General features: G+C 58.4%; 3 protein-coding genes across 3 annotated transcripts; 1 reads left to right on the forward strand and 2 right to left on the reverse strand.

The window, feature by feature from the left end:
- Positions 1 to 763: 763 nt before the first annotated feature.
- LOC132318003 (thyroid hormone-inducible hepatic protein-like) lies at positions 764 to 1,636 on the reverse strand. The gene is made up of 2 exons (XM_059823937.1): positions 1,200 to 1,636; positions 764 to 916 (listed from the first exon to the last, which is right to left on the reverse strand). Exon 1 carries the CDS (start codon positions 1,611 to 1,613, stop codon positions 1,218 to 1,220), a length of 396 nt encoding a protein of 131 aa, XP_059679920.1. The 5' UTR covers positions 1,614 to 1,636; the 3' UTR covers positions 764 to 916; positions 1,200 to 1,217.
- Positions 1,637 to 5,174: 3,538 nt separating this feature from the next.
- On the forward strand, positions 5,175 to 5,593 carry LOC132318165 (thyroid hormone-inducible hepatic protein-like). The gene has a single exon (XM_059824519.1). The coding sequence runs from the start codon at positions 5,198 to 5,200 to the stop codon at positions 5,591 to 5,593; it is 396 nt and encodes a 131-aa protein (XP_059680502.1). The 5' UTR covers positions 5,175 to 5,197.
- A 5,626-nt stretch (positions 5,594 to 11,219) lies between these two features.
- On the reverse strand, positions 11,220 to 15,442 carry NDUFC2 (NADH:ubiquinone oxidoreductase subunit C2). Its single transcript, XM_059823851.1, has 3 exons — positions 15,297 to 15,442; positions 12,323 to 12,466; positions 11,220 to 11,421 (listed from the first exon to the last, which is right to left on the reverse strand). The coding sequence occupies exons 1-3, from the start codon at positions 15,433 to 15,435 to the stop codon at positions 11,372 to 11,374; spliced, it is 333 nt and encodes a 110-aa protein (XP_059679834.1). The 5' UTR covers positions 15,436 to 15,442; the 3' UTR covers positions 11,220 to 11,371.
- Positions 15,443 to 17,109: the final 1,667 nt, after the last annotated feature.

Here is a 17,109-nt window from a genome sequence, read left to right on the forward strand (position 1 = left end):
TGGGGCAGCTCCGGGGCAGAAACCCCGATGGCGGGGGGAAAGGCATGGGGAGCTGTGGGGCACAGGGCAGCATCAGCAGCCACGGGACACCCCCAGGGAGGTGTTTAAGGAGAACTGTGAACCTGGTGACTATATCTCTTGCGTGGGCTGATGTCAACCATCTTCCCTTCTGGGAGCACACCAGGGGGTTCAGAAGGAAGTTTTGAAGGATAAGGGTGGTGAGATGCTGGAACAGCTTGCCTGGAGAAGTTGTGGATGCCCCATCCCTGGAAGTGTTCAAGTTTGACAGGGCTTTGAGCAACCTGATCTAATGAAAGATGTCCCTGCCAATGGCAGGGGCCTTGGACTAGATGGTCTTTGAAGGTCCCTTCCAACCCAAACCATCCCATGACTTTGTGATTCTTTGTCCCTTCAAATTCCCCATTGTTGCACGGGAAAGTCCCCTCCCGGCAGAGCCAGTGTTCCCCTGCCCCACACCAGGGCCCCCTCCAAGGTCTCCGGCCGGGGGAAAGCACCACACTGACAATGGCTTGACAGGGCTTGTTTTATTAGCAAAGGGCAGAGAAAACACCCCTTGGAGTCCAGGTACCAGCTGGAACGGGGCTCGGCAGTCGCAGGGGAACTTCGGAGGTTGGGGCCACCACGCAATACCACCACCTTCGTACCACTCTTTGAAAATAAAGAGGAGGGCACGGGGCATGCGGCTCTTCCAGTGGACCTCCCAGCACGACCAGACGCTTCTTCCTATGAGGATAAGGCACCGTCTGGTTCTCGGGTGGTCGCAACCATCGCTGGCGTGCAGTCCCAGCACTTGGAGATCAGCTGCTGCGGTGCGGGGAGGGCGAGCGGGGCTGGGGAAGAGCCCGTGATGGTCAGCGATGGGGACGTCCTCTCCTTCGTGCCACCAGCACCCATCCTGCAACGACAGCTGTCCTTAACTCCGAAGGCCATCCCGGGGAGATACGTGGGCCACCAGCCCTGGGTCCGTAGACCCCGAACCCCCAAAGTCTCTGCACAGAGGGATGGGATGAGTCCCCTCCTTCAGCATGGAGATGGAAATCTGCCACATTTGAGGGGACAGCCTTCATGTCGAGGCACTTCCCAGGAGGTCCCCACCCCTGCAGTGCTGGGGACCTCTCCGTGGCCATCGGCCACCCCTTCCGCGGTGCCCCTGATCTCCGCGTCCCCCCAGCTCTTACCTGGCAGCCGGGGCAGGGTCACCAGCTGGGCTGCCCCTCGCTGGGGCTGATCTGCTCCAGGATCTGGCTGTACCTCCGGGTGAGGGCGTTGGTGTCCCTGGTGAGGTGGGTGAGGACCTGCTGCAAGCCGGCCAGGTGGTGGGACAGGCGCTCCTCCAGCTGAGCGTCCATGGTGTCACTGTCGTCCGAGGACGCGTCGGTGTCGGTGCTGGTCTGGCTCTGGTCGTTGACAGAGGCCAGGCCTTTCTCCACCACGGGCTTGATGGCCTTGAGGAGCTGGTAGCGCTCGTAGAGGTCCGTGTGGCCGCTCTCGTCCGGGGCCGCCCCCTCCTGCTGCGGGAAGACCCCTCGGAGCAGGCTGGGGAACATCACCTCCTGCTCCATCTTCTGGGTGGCCGAGAAGTACTGCTCCATGGCCCCGCTCTCACGACTCTGGTAGTGCTGGTCTGGGCTCTTCTCGGGGTGCTGCCTGCTCCCCGTCCCTGCGGAGGGCTTTTTATGCGGGGCCGGGGCACGTCCCTCCCCTGCTGTCCTCTGCTGTCCTCTCCTGCCAGCCCCGGGCCGGGCTGGACGGCCGTGGGGCCGGGCTTGGCTCCAGCCCAGCTGGGGCTTGGCCACACCATGTCCCGACTCTGTGCAATCCATCCTGGTCCAGCCTCCCCGTGGCCTTTGCCCGAGCTGGCCGGGGGTCCCGCTGCGTCCCCAGGCAGGGAGCGGGGCAGCGAGGAGGGGAGGTGCCCGGGGCCTCTCCTTACCCGTCCCATATCCCCCGACACAATGGCTTCTGGGGAACTGGGAGAGCGGAGCCAGCTCCTGCCCGCCAGTGCAGGCAGGCTGCAGGCAGCAGTGCTGCCAGGGGGGCCGTCACCTCTCCCCCTTTCTTGCTGCCATGCGCTCCAGACGTGAACCCTCTGGGGACATTCTGCAGACGTATGGAAAATCTCACTGGGGATGCGCTGCAACGTGGGGTCCCACGTGGGGGCCTGGGGACACGGGATGGGGACGGGGATGGAACCAAACGCCAAGACAGAAAACTCCCGCAGCCGCCGCATGGAGCCATCACTGCCCATGGGGGAGCAAGGACAAACCACCACCCCCACTGACCCCGTCCTGGGGCAGAGGCCACGGCTGGGCCACAGCCAGCACTGCTCGTCCCCACGTGTCCCTGCAGCGTGTGGCAATCGGGGAAGATTGTCCTATTTAGGGAAAGGCTGTAGGGTCCCTGGTCCATTTTGCAACCCTCGGTGCTGGCAGCTCTCCCACCATTCCCACGTGTCCCAGCCAGTTGCCTGTGCTGCTGCCTCCCCTTTCCCCACCAGACCTGCCCCCACCGCCCCTCTTGTCCCTTTCCGGATGTCCCCAGGGTTTCTGAGTGTCCTGCCATGCGGACCAGCACTGCACTGAGGTGTGCCGGCACTGTCAGCCCTGTGTTCTTGGGGCGTCTGGGCCACCATGGAGCTTCCTGGAGGTGCAGGGACATCATAGTGTCCCCCCAGGGTGGGGGCATGGATCTGCCTTGGGGCTGGAGCTTCACTGTGGGGTTCATTGGAGGACATGTTGGTCTGCAGCCTGTGGTGACAGCCATCAACCTCTGCTGGGAGCTGTCCTTCCCCGTGGAGACATATGGGCAGGTGTCACCCCAGCCAACTTCTGGGAGGGGGCTTGGTGCCACGACTCCCTGGGACATGAGGTCCCACCCCAGACATGTCCTCAGCCCATGGGGACAACTCTGACCCAGTATCTCCACCTTTCCCTGGGGTAGCTGGGCTAGGGACAGCCCGGGGCACGGCTGTGCTCAGCACCCCAGGGGCTGTGGAACTTTGGTCCCCCTGCCTCTCAGTGGTGCCATGGGGGGATGTGACAGCAGGAGGTGCCGGGGATGACATGGGGACACTCAGGGACACGTGTAGTGGCATTTTCCCCGTCTGAGCTGTGGCTGGGGATGGGCTTCCCAGCAGGATGGTGGGTCGGGGGAGGCTTGCCCAAACACCAGGTCTGTGGCAGCAGAGACCTGAGGATCTCATTGCACCTCCCGGGGTCCCTGATGGCCCTGAGCAGCCTTCCCTGGGCCCCCACCCAGGGCTGGGCACCCCGTTTTGCTCAGCCTGGTCCCAGCCCTGCTGCAACCCTGCGGTGGCTGTGCCAGGCTCCAGTCCTGGCCCCTCTCCCCCTGCTCCTGCCATCACTGCTGGTGGTGGCGGCTCCCCCTGACCTCTCCCAGTGGGATGTGGGGAGCTCTTTTTTGGCTGATGAAGTCCCCAGAGGCACAGGGAGGGTTTGGGGATGATTCACATCCCAGGGACGGGGCGCTGGGGAGTGACCTGGGGCTGCAGAGCCCCCATAACCCCCTGACCTGCTGCCCCAAGCGCTGTGTCAGCTCTGGAGGATGATGCCAAAGCTAAAACAAGGGAGCAGGGGGACGGAATGTCCCCAGTGTCCTTCTGCCCCCAGAGCTCTGCTATGTCCCTGCACCTCCCAGCAGCTCCACAGTGGCCCAGACTCACAACATGGCCAAGCTCCCGGCTGGCACCTGCACGGGGCCAGCAGCACCCACACACAGGGTCCCATGGCAGGACACCCAGAGATGCCAAGGACACCTGGCAAGGGACAAGAGAAAAGGAGGCTGAGGGGACACCTTAATGCTCTCTACAACTACCTGAAAGGGGGTTGTGGTGAGGTGGGTGTTGGTCTCTTTTTCAAAGTAACAAGTGACAGGACAAGAGGAAACGGCCTCAAATTGCGCCAGGAGAGGTTTAGATTGGATACTAGGAAAAATTTCTTCACTGAAGGGGTTGTCAATGGTTGGAACAGGCTGCCCAGGGAGGTGGTTGAGTTGCCATCCCTGGAGGTATTTAAAAGACATGTAGATGAGGCACTTAGGGACATGGTTTAGTGGTGGACTTGGTAGCGTTTGGTTAACAGCTGGACTCAATGATCTTAAGGATCTTTTCCAACCAAAATGATTCTATGATTCTAGAAGAGGTGTGGTGGGGACAGGTCTGGGCAGGAGAAGGCAGGCGTCAGTGTGGGCACCTGGCTGGGACACATGGGGACAGTGGGAGAACTGCCACCACCGCAGGTTGCACAATCGATGAGGGACCCAGTGGCCTTTCCCCAAATAGAACAATCTTCCCCCATTGCCACATGCCGCAGGGACACGCGGGGACGGGCAGTGCTGGCTGTGGCCCAGCCATGCGCTCTGCCCCAGGACAGGGGCAGTAGGGGACGGCCACATCTGAACTCCTCCATGGGCAGCGATGGCTCCGTGCCGTGGACGTAGGAGTTTCACATCATGGTGTCACGTCCCCATCTGCATCCGCATCCCTGTCCCTGCCTGGCTGGGGGAGAGCCCGGGAGAAGGGAATGTTTTCTGTGGACCCCTGTGGCTGGGCACCAGCTGGCTGCAGTGTCCCCAGGCCCCCACGTGGGACCCCACGTTGCAACGCATCCCCAGTGAGATTTTCCATATGTCTGCAGAAGGGGGTTGCTCAATGTCCCTGGAGGGTTCACGTCTGGAGCGCATGGCAGCAAGAAAGGGGGAGAGGTGACGGCCCCCCTGGCAGCACTGCTGCCTGCAGCCTGCCTGCACTGGCGGGCAGGAGCTGGCTCCGCTCTCCCAGTTCCCCAGAAGCCATTGTGTCGGGGGATATGGGACGGGTAAGGAGAGGCCCCGGGCACCTCCCCTCCTCACTGCCCCGCTCCCTGCCTGCGGATGCAGCGGGACCCCCGGCCAGCTCGGGCAAAGGCCACGGGGAGGCTGGACCAGGACGGATTGCACAGAGTCGGGACATGGTGTGGCCAAGCCCCAGCTGGGCTGGAGCCAAGCCCGGCCCCACGGCCGTCCAGCCCGGCCCGGGGCTGGCAGGAGAGGACAGCAGAGGACAGCAGGGGAGGGACATGCCCCGGCCCCGCATAAAAAGCCCTCCGCAGGGACGGGGAGCAGGCAGCACCCCGAGAAGAGCCCAGACCAGCACTACCAGAGTCGTGAGAGCGGGGCCATGGAGCAGTACTTCTCGGCCACCCAGAAGATGGAGCAGGAGGTGATGTTCCCCAGCCTGCTCCGAGGGGTCTTCCCGCAGCAGGAGGGGGCGGCCCCGGACGAGAGCGGCCACACGGACCTCTACGAGCGCTACCAGCTCCTCAAGGCCATCAAGCCCGTGGTGGAGAAAGGCCTGGCCTCTGTCAACGACCAGAGCCAGACCAGCACCGACACCGATGCGTCCTCGGACGACAGTGACACCATGGACGCCCAGCTGGAGGAGCGCCTGTCCCACCACCTGGCCGGCTTGCAGCAGGTCCTCACCCACCTCACCAGGGACACCAATGCCCTCACCCGGAGGTACAGCCAGATCCTGGAGCAGATCAGCCCCAGCGAGGGGCAGCCCAGCTGGTGACCCTGCCCTGGCTGCCAGGTAAGAGCTGGGGGGACGCGGAGATCAGGGGCACCGCGGAAGGGGTGGCCGATGGCCACGGGGAGGTCCCCAGCACTGCAGGGGTGGGGACCTCCTGGGAAGTGCCTCGACATGAAGGCTGTCCCCTCAAATGTGGCAGATTTCCATCTCCATGCTGAAGGAGGGGACTCATCCCATCCCTCTGTGCAGAGACTTTGGGGGTTCGGGGTCTACGGACCCAGGGCTGGTGGCCCACGTATCTCCCCGGGATGGCCTTCGGAGTTAAGGACAGCTGTCGTTGCAGGATGGGTGCTGGTGGCACGAAGGAGAGGACGTCCCCATCGCTGACCATCACGGGCTCTTCCCCAGCCCCGCTCGCCCTCCCCGCACCGCGGCAGCTGATCTCCAAGTGCTGGGACTGCACGCCAGCGACAGTTGCAACCACCCGAGAACCAGACGGTGCCTTATCCTCATAGGAAGAAGCGTCTGGTCGTGCTGGGAGGTCCATTGGAAGAGCTGCATGCCCCGTGCCCTCCTCTTTATTTTCAAAGAGTGGTACGAAGGTGGTGGTATTGCGTGGTGGCCCCAACCTCCGAAGTTCCCCTGCGACTGCCGAGCCCCGTTCCAGCTGGTACCTGGACTCCAAGGGGTGTTTTCTCTGCCCTTTGCTAATAAAACAAGCCCTGTCAAGCCATTGTCAGTGTGGTGCTTTCCCCCGGCCGGAGACCTTGGAGGGGGCCCTGGTGTGGGGCAGGGGAACACTGGCTCTGCCGGGAGGGGACTTTCCCGTGCAACAATGGGGAATTTGAAGGGACAAAGAATCACAAAGTCATGGGATGGTTTGGGTTGGAAGGGACCTTCAAAGACCATCTAGTCCAAGGCCCCTGCCATTGGCAGGGACATCTTTCATTAGATCAGGTTGCTCAAAGCCCTGTCAAACTTGAACACTTCCAGGGATGGGGCATCCACAACTTCTCCAGGCAAGCTGTTCCAGCATCTCACCACCCTTATCCTTCAAAACTTCCTTCTGAACCCCCTGGTGTGCTCCCAGAAGGGAAGATGGTTGACATCAGCCCACGCAAGAGATATAGTCACCAGGTTCACAGTTCTCCTTAAACACCTCCCTGGGGGTGTCCCGTGGCTGCTGATGCTGCCCTGTACCCCACAGCTCCCCATGCCTTTCCCCCCGCCATCGGGGTTTCTGCCCCGGAGCTGCCCCAAGTGGGGCTGAGCCTGGGGACCATCCCCAAGGGCCAGCAGAGATACAGGTCTCAGCACCTCTAGAAAGCAACCAACCCCAGAACCCCCAGCCCCATGTCCTGATTTGGGCTGTGTTGGAGGTTCACATGTCTTTTTGCCTGTTCAGGCCATTTCTCCGGGCTGTTGAGACCACGTTGGCTTCAGCCTGTCCTCCCCGTTCACAGGCAGTGGGGACATGGTCCCCAGCCACCTGTGGCCCACTAGATGGAAGGCGGGGGGAAAGGGGCTCTGGAGGGGGCAGCGGAGGCCGGATCGAGGGACACCCCACCTCTGAGGGGGTTCTGGGTGGGTTTGAGCAAGGACAAGGACAGTCCTGGTGGTGTCTGTGGAGACAGAGACATCGGGGGATCTGACAGCAGGAGGTGTCAGGGATGACATGGGGACACGTGGGGACACGTGTGGTGGCACCTTCCACCTTCCTGAGCCATGGCTGACGCGCTCCCCATGAGGATAGGGGTCGGGGTGGGGCTTTCCCAAATGCCAGATCAGCAGCCGGAGACCTGAAGATCTCATTGCACCTCCCGTGGGCTCAGCACCAACCCTGCTCTGCACTGCATCCACACTGCTCCGGGCAATGTCGCTTGTGTGTCCTCGCAGGGCTGACGGCCAGCTGCTGCCCAGGGCAGGTGGGGGGTCCCATGGGGTTCAGCCCCGCTTTGGGCAGATGGGACCCAGTGCTCACTCTGGCTCTGGGCCAAAAGCCTCCGAATGTCTCAATTTCTGGGAAGGGCAACCATGGCATCTATGAAAGCAGCTGCCGGGCACCCTGTTCCCCAAAACATAGGCAAACACAACTACCCAAAACCAGTGTGAGGACTTCAGAGCAGAACTGCCCCCATGTTGCTCCTCAGCCCTGGCAACGTTGCAGCCCTCTGTCCTAACCAGAAACAGGGAAATATGAGGGGGATACTGGGAGACACCCAACCCATCCCCATTGCAACGCCACCTCAAGTTGGGGTGCAATAGCACAGGCTAGGGGGAAAGTGGAGCTGGAAGATGAACGTGGGGTCTCCAACCCGCCTTTGGAGCTCTTCTGCCTCCATTGAACCATGAGGAACGGAGGGACGTTGGTTCCCGGTGAGGTGAGAACCACAGAGGAGGTGATGTCCCTCTGGTGCTCTACTTGGCTGGAGCTCAGGGATGGGACTTACGTCGCCTGGAGAAGATGGTGGTCACAGCAAGGAGGGCCTGCGGTCACCTCCATCGAGGGCTTCTGGCTCGGGCTGTGCGCTGGGCAGCTGGAGAGGCTGGTGGTGCCCCGGGGAAGTATCGTCATGGGACATCCAGGGAAGTGCCCACCACCGCTGTTGAACATGACTGAGAAGAGACGCCAGATGTTCCCGGCAAAGGTCTGTGACGTGGGACAGCTGGAAGGACATGCTGATGACTTGTAGGCCACTTGCAATCCCCCAGGACCCCCAGGCCAAGTCCCTCTCCGTGAGCTGCTGTCTGGCCAGCCGGCCCCGACCCCGCGGTTTCACGGGAAACTTGTGCCTGCTCCGATTGCAGGGCGTTGCATCACGCTGCCCCCGGGGATGCGTCAAGCCCCGACGGTGCCCTGCTGCTGGCCACCGCTGATAAGAGACACGAGGTGGTCACAGAAAAGGCCTTTGTCCTTGAAAAACCCAGCACCGGTCCCTGGCAGGACAAGGGCAGGCAGAGCAGATCAGGCCCTCTCCGGCATGGTGGGGGGATGCTCGCTCCGCGCTGCCCTGGAAAGGCTCCCGGGGCACCGGCACTGTTGCCAGCAGCCACGGGGAAATAAACTTTTCCGATCACATCGCTGAAGCCAATCAGGACTGAAGGTTTATTTAGATCTGTTTAACGACATCAAATTAACCAGAAAGCAGTGACCTGGGCACACAGGCTGGGTATCGGGAAGATAAGAGAGAAAGCACAGTTTCGACCAAGAAGTTAAATAAATAAGAAAGTCCAAATACCCTTCTCTACGCAGTCCCAAGAAGTCCTAGCCACACACCGCACGCCCCCAAGGATGGGTGGGCTGCCAGCACCCCCGGCGCCCTGGCAGGGCAGGTTCCCTGCCTGCACACCCCTGCCTTTGCATTCGGGGGTGCTCTGGCCGCGGCCGAACCCCCTGCTGCTGCCTATCGCCCGCTCGTGCAGGTGCCGGGGGAAAGCACCCCACAAATTCACACCCGCGTCCCCCAGGTCTGGCTCCCTGGATGGCCACGTTGGCCGTGACCCAGCAAGGCATCTTCAGGGCAAGGATGGCCACCAGCCTCCGGGAAGGAGCTGGAGGGAGGGGATCCTTCCCCTCTGCTCAGCCCTGCTGGGACGCATCCGGGTGCTGGGTCCCGTCCGGGCGCCCCAGTACAAGAGAGACATGGACGTACTGGAGAGAAGGTCCACAAAGGTGAGGAAGGGACTGGAGCATCTTCCCTACGAGGAGAGGCGGGGAGAGATGGAACTGTTCAGCCTGGAGACGAGAAGGCTCAGGGGGATCTTACCAATGTGTATAAAGACCTAATGGCGGGTGCGGAGAAGATGGAGCCAGGCTCTTCCCCGTGGTGCCCAGTGGCAGGACAAGAGGCGATGGGCACAAACTGAAATGAAGGAAATCCCCTCTGAACACAAGAAAAAGCTTTCTTTCTTTTCCTCTAAAACTGAGGGTGGTCAAACACTGTCACAGGCTGCCCAGAGAGGTGGTGGAGTCTCCATCCTCGGAGATAGCCGAGACCCAACCGGACACGGTCCCGTCGCTGACCCTGCTCGAGCGGGCCCTGGACTAGGGTGTCTCCAGAGGTGCCTTCCAGCCTCTCCAGTGCTGACTCTGCCTCTGTCCCTGCCTGCTGCCCCCCGTGCTGTCAGCCCAGGAGCTGGCTGCAGCCTGCTCACAGCATCCAACCGGGACGATGCTCCACCGGGCCCGGGCGCAGGTTGGGATGTCGGCAGGGCTGCTTTCGGCGGTGTCCAACAGGCTTTGCCTCCTGCCATTGCCCCTCCAGGGTCTCTCCCTCACGCTCGGAGCTTGCGTGCTTCCTTTCAGGCTGACACCTTCTTGGTTTGAGAAGTCCCTTTCATAATTCCCTGGTCACTATTTAATCCAGCTGATGGTTGTCTTCCTCTTTCACATAAACCAGCTTTGGGCAGGGACATCTTCCACTAGACTGAGGTGATCAAAGCCCCGTCCAACCTGACCTTGAGCACTTCAAGGGATCCACAACTTCTCTGGGCAACATGTTCCAGCATCTTACCACCCTCATTGTAAAGAGTTTCTTCCTCATGTTGACAGCAATGGCAGCAAAACGCGATCCCCATTTTCTGGGCAGAAAAAAGGCGTGGACCTGCTGAACGCACAGCCCTGACATGTGGCATGTTCAGGGGGACACTCGTCCCTGTCCCTCTAGCAGAGAAGAGGCCCCACAAGGGACGGGCACAGAGCGAGGTGAGCCAGCGGCCACAGCAGTGGCTGCCAGCGTTGCTCCGCTGGCGTGATCGCTTTCACCAGCGGATCCAAGGAGCGCTGACGTTCTGCTGCAACATCACCTGGGAGCAGAATCAGGCCCTGGTGATGAGGCAAGGAGAGGGACCCAACCCTCCCATACCTCGCTGCGGCACCAGGCTGAAAGCAGGGATCAATTAACGGCACCCAGAGCACAGTGAGCGGCTTCCCTGGGGAAGAGGCGCTCGAGAAGGAGCTTTGAGATGCTGCAGAGAGCAGAAAGTCGCACCGAGCACGCACGGGGAACGTGGCAGTGCAGGAGAAAGCCAGGGCAGATGCTGACAACCAGCGCAGGAGATGGGTAATTCGATAAAAAACATTCAGAACAGGAGTAGCCTCAACATTTCTTTTGCCTTTCCATCCTTGAACATTTAGATACAACTGGAAGTGCTTCAAGCTCCAGAGGCGCCAAGCACCCCGCAAGGAAATTCAGAAGAGCTGCAGACCCTCAGCGCGTCTGGAACACGTTTGGGTTCAGTATGTGGATTCGGGAGCCAACAACCACGTGAGAAAGTCAAAAGGTTGGATCCTGATCCCCAGCAAAGAAAAAGCAACATAAGAATGCAAAATGTAGAGAGGGAATTAATTAGGGAATTAATTAATCTATTTTTGTTAGCGGGACAGAATTAATTTCACAGTGAGACTTTGGCTACAGTGCCTACAGGGGCTGGTCCGGAGCATGCGCAAGTTAGGAGAAACGCCAAGGAGAAATAAAAAGGAGGAATTTATATAACTACTTTCTGGGTTTTTTTTAATAGGATATATACTGCATGAACAATCTTCCATTTTCACAATTAAAATAACTGAAAAAGGGGTGAATCAAAGTTATTATCCTATTACAGATATCCGTCATCTATATATTGATACACCATAATGGAGTAGAAGAACAAATAATTAGCCACTGAGTATTTAATCATAGCTTTTATTACACGAAAGTGATTAACGGTTCATTTTCCAAGCCATGGACGGTTGAACAGTTACAGCCAGCCCACTGAACTTCTCGGTACGGAATTAGTTCAGCAGATGCATCCTGCAACACGGCGCCGCTGGAGAAATCCTCAGCGAACCGGGTAGAAATCCTCCAAAAGCTCTCCTATTCTTCTCTTTTCTGCAAGAGGCAAGGGGTAGAAGTGGGAAAACCTATTCAGTGTTCGAGATCGATTCTGAAGACTTTTAATATTAAGTCTTAAGGTTAACAAAGACACCATAAACCTGTTTTTTCCAACAGCGAACTATTAGCTTGCCACATTAACTAAATGCTTAACTTCTTTTTCCATAGGGCTGAACTGCAGACCCGTGTGAAGAGATGCCAGTACTCAGTCCTTTATTTCTACAGACTCCTTCCGAAATGGCATAATGTGTTTTATAATCCAACAGACAGAGTCACCTAACTATATTTTATTAGAAAATAGACAATTTTCACCCAAATTTGCCATTGCATTGCTGGGCTTAGTGACCGCATTTAGTAAAAAGCTGTTCTTCACCAAGGCTCTAAGCCAGCAAGAGCCAACGGTGCTTCAGGTTTCCTGACATTTCTATTTATTCTTTTTTCACCTGCCTTGCTTATTTTCTGAGTAGTCCTAATTTTTATTGCAGTGCTATGCACTGCAATTTTACAAGAATAATCAGTAAAATTGTGATTTTACAAGAATAAAACCCATCATTTCTAATTTTCGTCACTTTATTTCTCCTTCACTGGCACATGTTTGGTCTACTCTTATTTTTTTTGGCTCTTCCACTTTTATAGTAAATAAGCTTTTAGGAGGAAGAGTTGGTCATCAAGGCAGCTGATCAGCTCAATAAAAATATCTATTGTCATACCATAAAATCCTTTATACTGTTGCAATTTAGACTGTGAATAAGCAGGAAAGAATTAGTGGTCAGTACGATTTGCCAGAAAAGGAACAGATTCTGCATGCAGCCCAACAACATCTTTACATACATTAGCACTTACTAACCAGCACGTTAGGGCAGACTGAGGTCCTTCTTAAAATACCAACTTATTATACCTGCTGCCTTGAAGTCTTCCGGGTGATGCCTGACATACTCAAACATCTCTCTGTCCAGTTTGGCATGTATGTACTCCGTACGTTTCGCAAGGTAATAGCCAACAAACCATCCCACGGTAGTGAACAGGATCTGGCGGTGAACACCTGCAGCAGGAAGAGGAATGTCCCCCTGTCTCAGCCCATCTCCCAGCCCCAGGCGGGACCCCTGCTTTCTGCAGTCCCCCCAGAGACTTTGGCCCCGCACGCCCCGGTTCCTCTTTCCTCGCTTTGCCGCCGTGGTGGGTCCCCACAGCACCCTCACCTGCAGACCTCCCATGGCCCCTGCCTTTGCCCCAGGGCTCCTTCCCCTTCCTGCCCCCCCCCATCCCGCAGAGAGTCACCCCAAATCCTCTCCACCCTCATGCGATGCCCCTTTCCCCAGCCCCCTCCGATTACCCCCAATCCCCGCACCTGCCAAGAGACCCCTCACCTCAGGGCTCCCTCCCCTTCGCTCCTGCCCCTACAGCCCTCACAGAGTCACCCCAAATCCCACGTAACGCCCCCTTTCACAGAATCACAGAACCACTAAGGTTGGAAAAGACCTATAAGATCATCAAGTCCAACCATCAACCCAACCCCACCATGCCCACTAAACCATGTCCCACAATGCCACGTCCACACGTTCCTTGAACACCTCCAGGGATGGTGACTCCACCACCTCCCTGGGCAGCCTCTGCCACTGCTTCACCACTCTCAGGAAAGACATTTTTCCTAATATCCAGCCTGAACGGCCCCTGGCGCAACTTGAGGCCATTTCCTCTTGTCCTGTTTCCTCCTTTAACTCCCCCATTCCCTCACCTCAGGGCCCCCTCCTCTTCCCCCTGCCCCATATCCCCCCGAGTCACCCCAAATCCCACATACACCCCTCCTCACCCCCCCTAATCCCCTCTAACCCCCTCAGCCCCTCACCTCAGGGCCCCCTCCTCTTCCCCCTGCCCCGTATCCCCCCGAGTCACCCCAAATCCCACATACACCCCTCCTCACCCCCCCTAATCCCCTCTAACCCCCTCAGCCCCTCACCTCAGGGCTCCCTCCTCTTCCCCTGCCCCATATCCCCCTGAGTCACCCCAAATCCCACATACACCCCTCCTCACCCCCCCCAATCCCCTCTAACCCCCTCAGCCCCTCACCTCAGGGCCCCCTCCTCTTCCCCCTGCCCCATATCCCCCCGAGTCACCCCAAATCCCACATACACCCCTCCTCACCCCCCCTAATCCCCTCTAACCCCCTCAGCCCCTCACCTCAGGGCCCCCTCCTCTTCCCCCTGCCCCATATCCCCCCGAGTCACCCCAAATCCCACATACACCCCTCCTCACCCCCCCTAATCCCCTCTAACTCCCCCATCCCCTCACCTCAGGGCCCCCTCCTCTTCCCCCTGCCCCGTATCCCTCCGAGTCACCCCAAATCCCACATACACCCCTCCTCACCCCCCCTAATCCCCTCTAACTCCCCCATCCCCTCACCTCAGGGCCCCCTCCTCTTCCCCCTGCCCCATATCCCCCCGAGTCACCCCAAATCCCACATACACCCCTCCTCAACCCCCCTAATCCCCTCTAACCCCCTCAGCCCCTCACCTCAGGGCTCCCTCCTCTTCCCCCTGCCCCATATCCCCCCGAGTCACCCCAAATCCCACATACACCCCTCCTCATCCCCCCTAATCCCCTCTAACCCCCTCAGCCCCTCACCTCAGGGCCCCCTCCTCTTCCCCCTGCCCCATATCCCCCCGAGTCACCCCAAATCCCACATACACCCCTCCTCACCCCCCCTAATCCCCTCTAACCCCCTCAGCCCCTCACCTCAGGGCCCCCTCCTCTTCCCCCTGCCCCATATCCCCCTGAGTCACCCCAAATCCCACATACACCCCTCCTCACCCCCCCTAATCCCCTCTAACCCCCTCAGCCCCTCACCTCAGGGCTCCCTCCTCTTCCCCCTGCCCCATATCCCCCCGACTCACCCCAAATCCCACATACACCCCTCCTCATCCCCTCTAATCCCCTCTAACCCCCTCAGCCCCTCACCTCAGGGCCCCCTCCTCTTCCCCCTGCCCCATATCCCCCCGACTCACCCCAAATCCCACATACACCCCTCCTCACCCCCCCTAATCCCCTCTAACCCCTTCAGCCCCTCACCTCAGGGCCCCCTCCTCTTCCCCCTGCCCCATATCCCCCCGAGTCACCCCAAATCCCACATACACCCCTCCTCACCCCCCCTAATCCCCTCTAACCCCCTCAGCCCCTCACCTCAGGGCCCCCTCCTCTTCCCCCTGCCCCATATCCCCCCGAGTCACCCCAAATCCCACATACACCCCTCCTCACCCCCCCTAATCCCCTCTAACCCCCTCAGCCCCTCACCTCAGGGCTCCCTCCTCTTCCCCCTGCCCCGTATCCCTCCGAGTCACCCCAAATCCCACATACACCCCTCCTCACCCCCCCTAATCCCCTCTAACTCCCCCATCCCCTCACCTCAGGGCCCCCTCCTCTTCCCCCTGCCCCGTATCCCCCCGAGTCACCCCAAATCCCACATACACCCCTCCTCACCCCCCCTAATCCCTTCTAACGCCCCCATCCCCTCACCTCAGGGCCCCCTCCTCTTCCCCCTGCCCCGTATCCCCCCGAGTCACCCCAAATCCCACATACACCCCTCCTCACCCCCCCTAATCCCTTCTAACGCCCCCATCCCCTCACCTCAGGGCCCCCTCCTCTTCCCCCTGCCCCATATCCCCCCGAGTCACCCCAAATCCCACATACACCCCTCCTCAACCCCCCTAATCCCCTCAGCCCCTCACCTCAGGGCCCTCTCCCCTTCACTCCCGCCCTATATCCCTCAGAGCGACCGAAATACCACATACCCCCTCCCCTCAGGCTCCCCCTCCCACCCCCCCCGGCCCCTCACCTCAGGGCTCCCCCCCGTTCCCCTCCCACCCCTCCCGCCGCACCGGCCCGGATGACGGGGCGGTAGTTGAAGCCGTTGTCCAGCAGTGCCGCCACCCAGCCGGCCAGACCCAGCCAGGCCGAGGCCTTGTTGAGGAGGGGGGGCGGCGGCAGCGACCGCGACTCGTCCGGGAGGAACACCATGGCGGCCGCCCCGCCAGAAGGTGACCGGGCGGAGCGGTGCGGCAGCGCGCTCCCTCCGCCGCGCCCGTCGCCGCGCACTCGGGTTCCGCCTGACCGCCGTCCCCCGTCCCCGCTTTTAGTTGTTTCACCAAAAAACCCCAACCCCCCCCAGCCCACAGACCCACCCTCCCAGATCGGGCGGCTTTCCCCGGGGTGGCGGGGGGGTTCCCGCAGTCCTGAGGGCTCCGGGTGAAGCGGGTCGGCCCCGCGGCCTGCGCAGTGCCAGGCAGGCCGGTCTGTAATTAAATTAAGGGTTTAATTAAACCCTGAAATCAAACCCAATTCCTTTTCAGAGCTCTTCCTCCCAACAGATTAAAGACTAACACCTACAGTGTGTTGTTAGGGGTTTTTTATTGCTATAAAAATCACATTAAACCAGTTGCAACACTACCGGGATTGACATAACCATTAAAAAACCGCGTTTGAACACATCACAGGTCCGAAAGGATTCCCAGCCTCTTTCCTAAACATTTATTGCTTTGCTTTTCTCCGCACAGGAGAAGGTCGGGCTGTCACCGCTCCTCAGGAGGAGATGCCAAGGTTGAAGCAGGAGTCCTTGGAGAATTCTGGCTCCGCGTGCAAAGGGGCTGCTGGAAAAGAGCCAGGAGAGGGTTTTTTTGGGATATTACCATTCCCCTACGCAGGACGGCACCTATAGATGGATAAATATGAGCATTGTGGATGCCCTCCCCTGCCCAGAGGTCTGAGGCTTCAACCGAAGGTAGAACACAGGTGGAAGTGGCACTGAGGCACTGCCAGCAGCCACAGCCGCTAAAAAGAACGTGGCAAAGCAGTTAATGGAGTAGAAAAAGCAGAAACTATGAACAAGTCATGAAAACCAGAATGAAGAAGTCTGAAAAGGAGCTCACCGGCTGTGAAAAGTTTAGATGTGCAAGATATTTGGTTACACAAACGGCCACAGCAACTACTCTACTGTCCCACCCGCTGTCCTAACAAGAGCCATGCTCTATTTTAACATCCAAAATATTCAAAGAACACAAAAAGCACATCCATCCCATGAGCTATCCCTTCTGAGGGGGGGCATGTTCTTCAACTAACATGGAAGAAAGTTTAAGAACTGCTGGGAAAAAAAAACCCTCCATCCCCTCTCCCCTCCCAGTTTCATGTGTCAGCACTGGGCTCCAAGCCAGACCAGACCCCCATTTCTAGAGCAAAATCTTTTAGGGACAGTTATATAGATTTTAAAAAAAGTACAATGATGAACTGCATCAAGCTGTAGGTGACTGTCATCTTTAAGGGTACATGATTCTGCAGAGGCACAACACTGTATACCTCTTCCTTAGTTTACTAGAGCAACTGTGGACACTTGGTCTTTTGTCACAGTTGCAGAGTTTTTACATGAATTGCAAATAAATACGATTATCCAGCTACATTAGCTGATATGTTTAATGGTGTTAAAACAATTCTTCCTTTCAGAAGCACGCCTCAATTTAGTAATCTGGTCTACAAAAATAAGTATGATTACAAGAATATTAAAGCCTCTTCACAAAGACTATGAAAGAAGGAGACCACAGGGACACAGATATATTAAGCAACTAATTTAAAGCTTGAGATTCAGATGTTTAAGAGTTTGACAAAGCACCTCAGGACAAGCTTTCAGCTAGACACTATATC

The sequence above is a fragment of the Gavia stellata genome, chromosome 1, assembly GCF_030936135.1.
Source record: "Gavia stellata isolate bGavSte3 chromosome 1, bGavSte3.hap2, whole genome shotgun sequence".
In the NCBI taxonomy this organism is placed as follows: Eukaryota; Metazoa; Chordata; class Aves; order Gaviiformes; family Gaviidae; genus Gavia; species Gavia stellata.

What these genes read in the sequence shown, in the direction of transcription:
- LOC132318003 (XM_059823937.1), bottom strand. Translation starts at nt 1,613, where the DNA reads ATGGAGCAGTACTTCTCGGCCACCCAGAAGATGGAGCAGGAGGTGATG.
- LOC132318165 (XM_059824519.1), top strand. Translation starts at nt 5,198, where the DNA reads ATGGAGCAGTACTTCTCGGCCACCCAGAAGATGGAGCAGGAGGTGATG.
- NDUFC2 (XM_059823851.1), bottom strand. Translation starts at nt 15,435, where the DNA reads ATGGTGTTCCTCCCGGACGAGTCGCGGTCGCTGCCGCCGCCCCCCCTC. An exon ending in CCGCCCCGTCATCCGGGCCG is followed by an intron (nt 12,467 to 15,296) that starts GTGCGGCGGGAG and finishes TTCCTGCTGCAG; the next exon opens with GTGTTCACCGCCAGATCCTG. An exon ending in GGAAGACTTCAAGGCAGCAG is followed by an intron (nt 11,422 to 12,322) that starts GTATAATAAGTT and finishes TGCCTCTTGCAG; the next exon opens with AAAAGAGAAGAATAGGAGAG.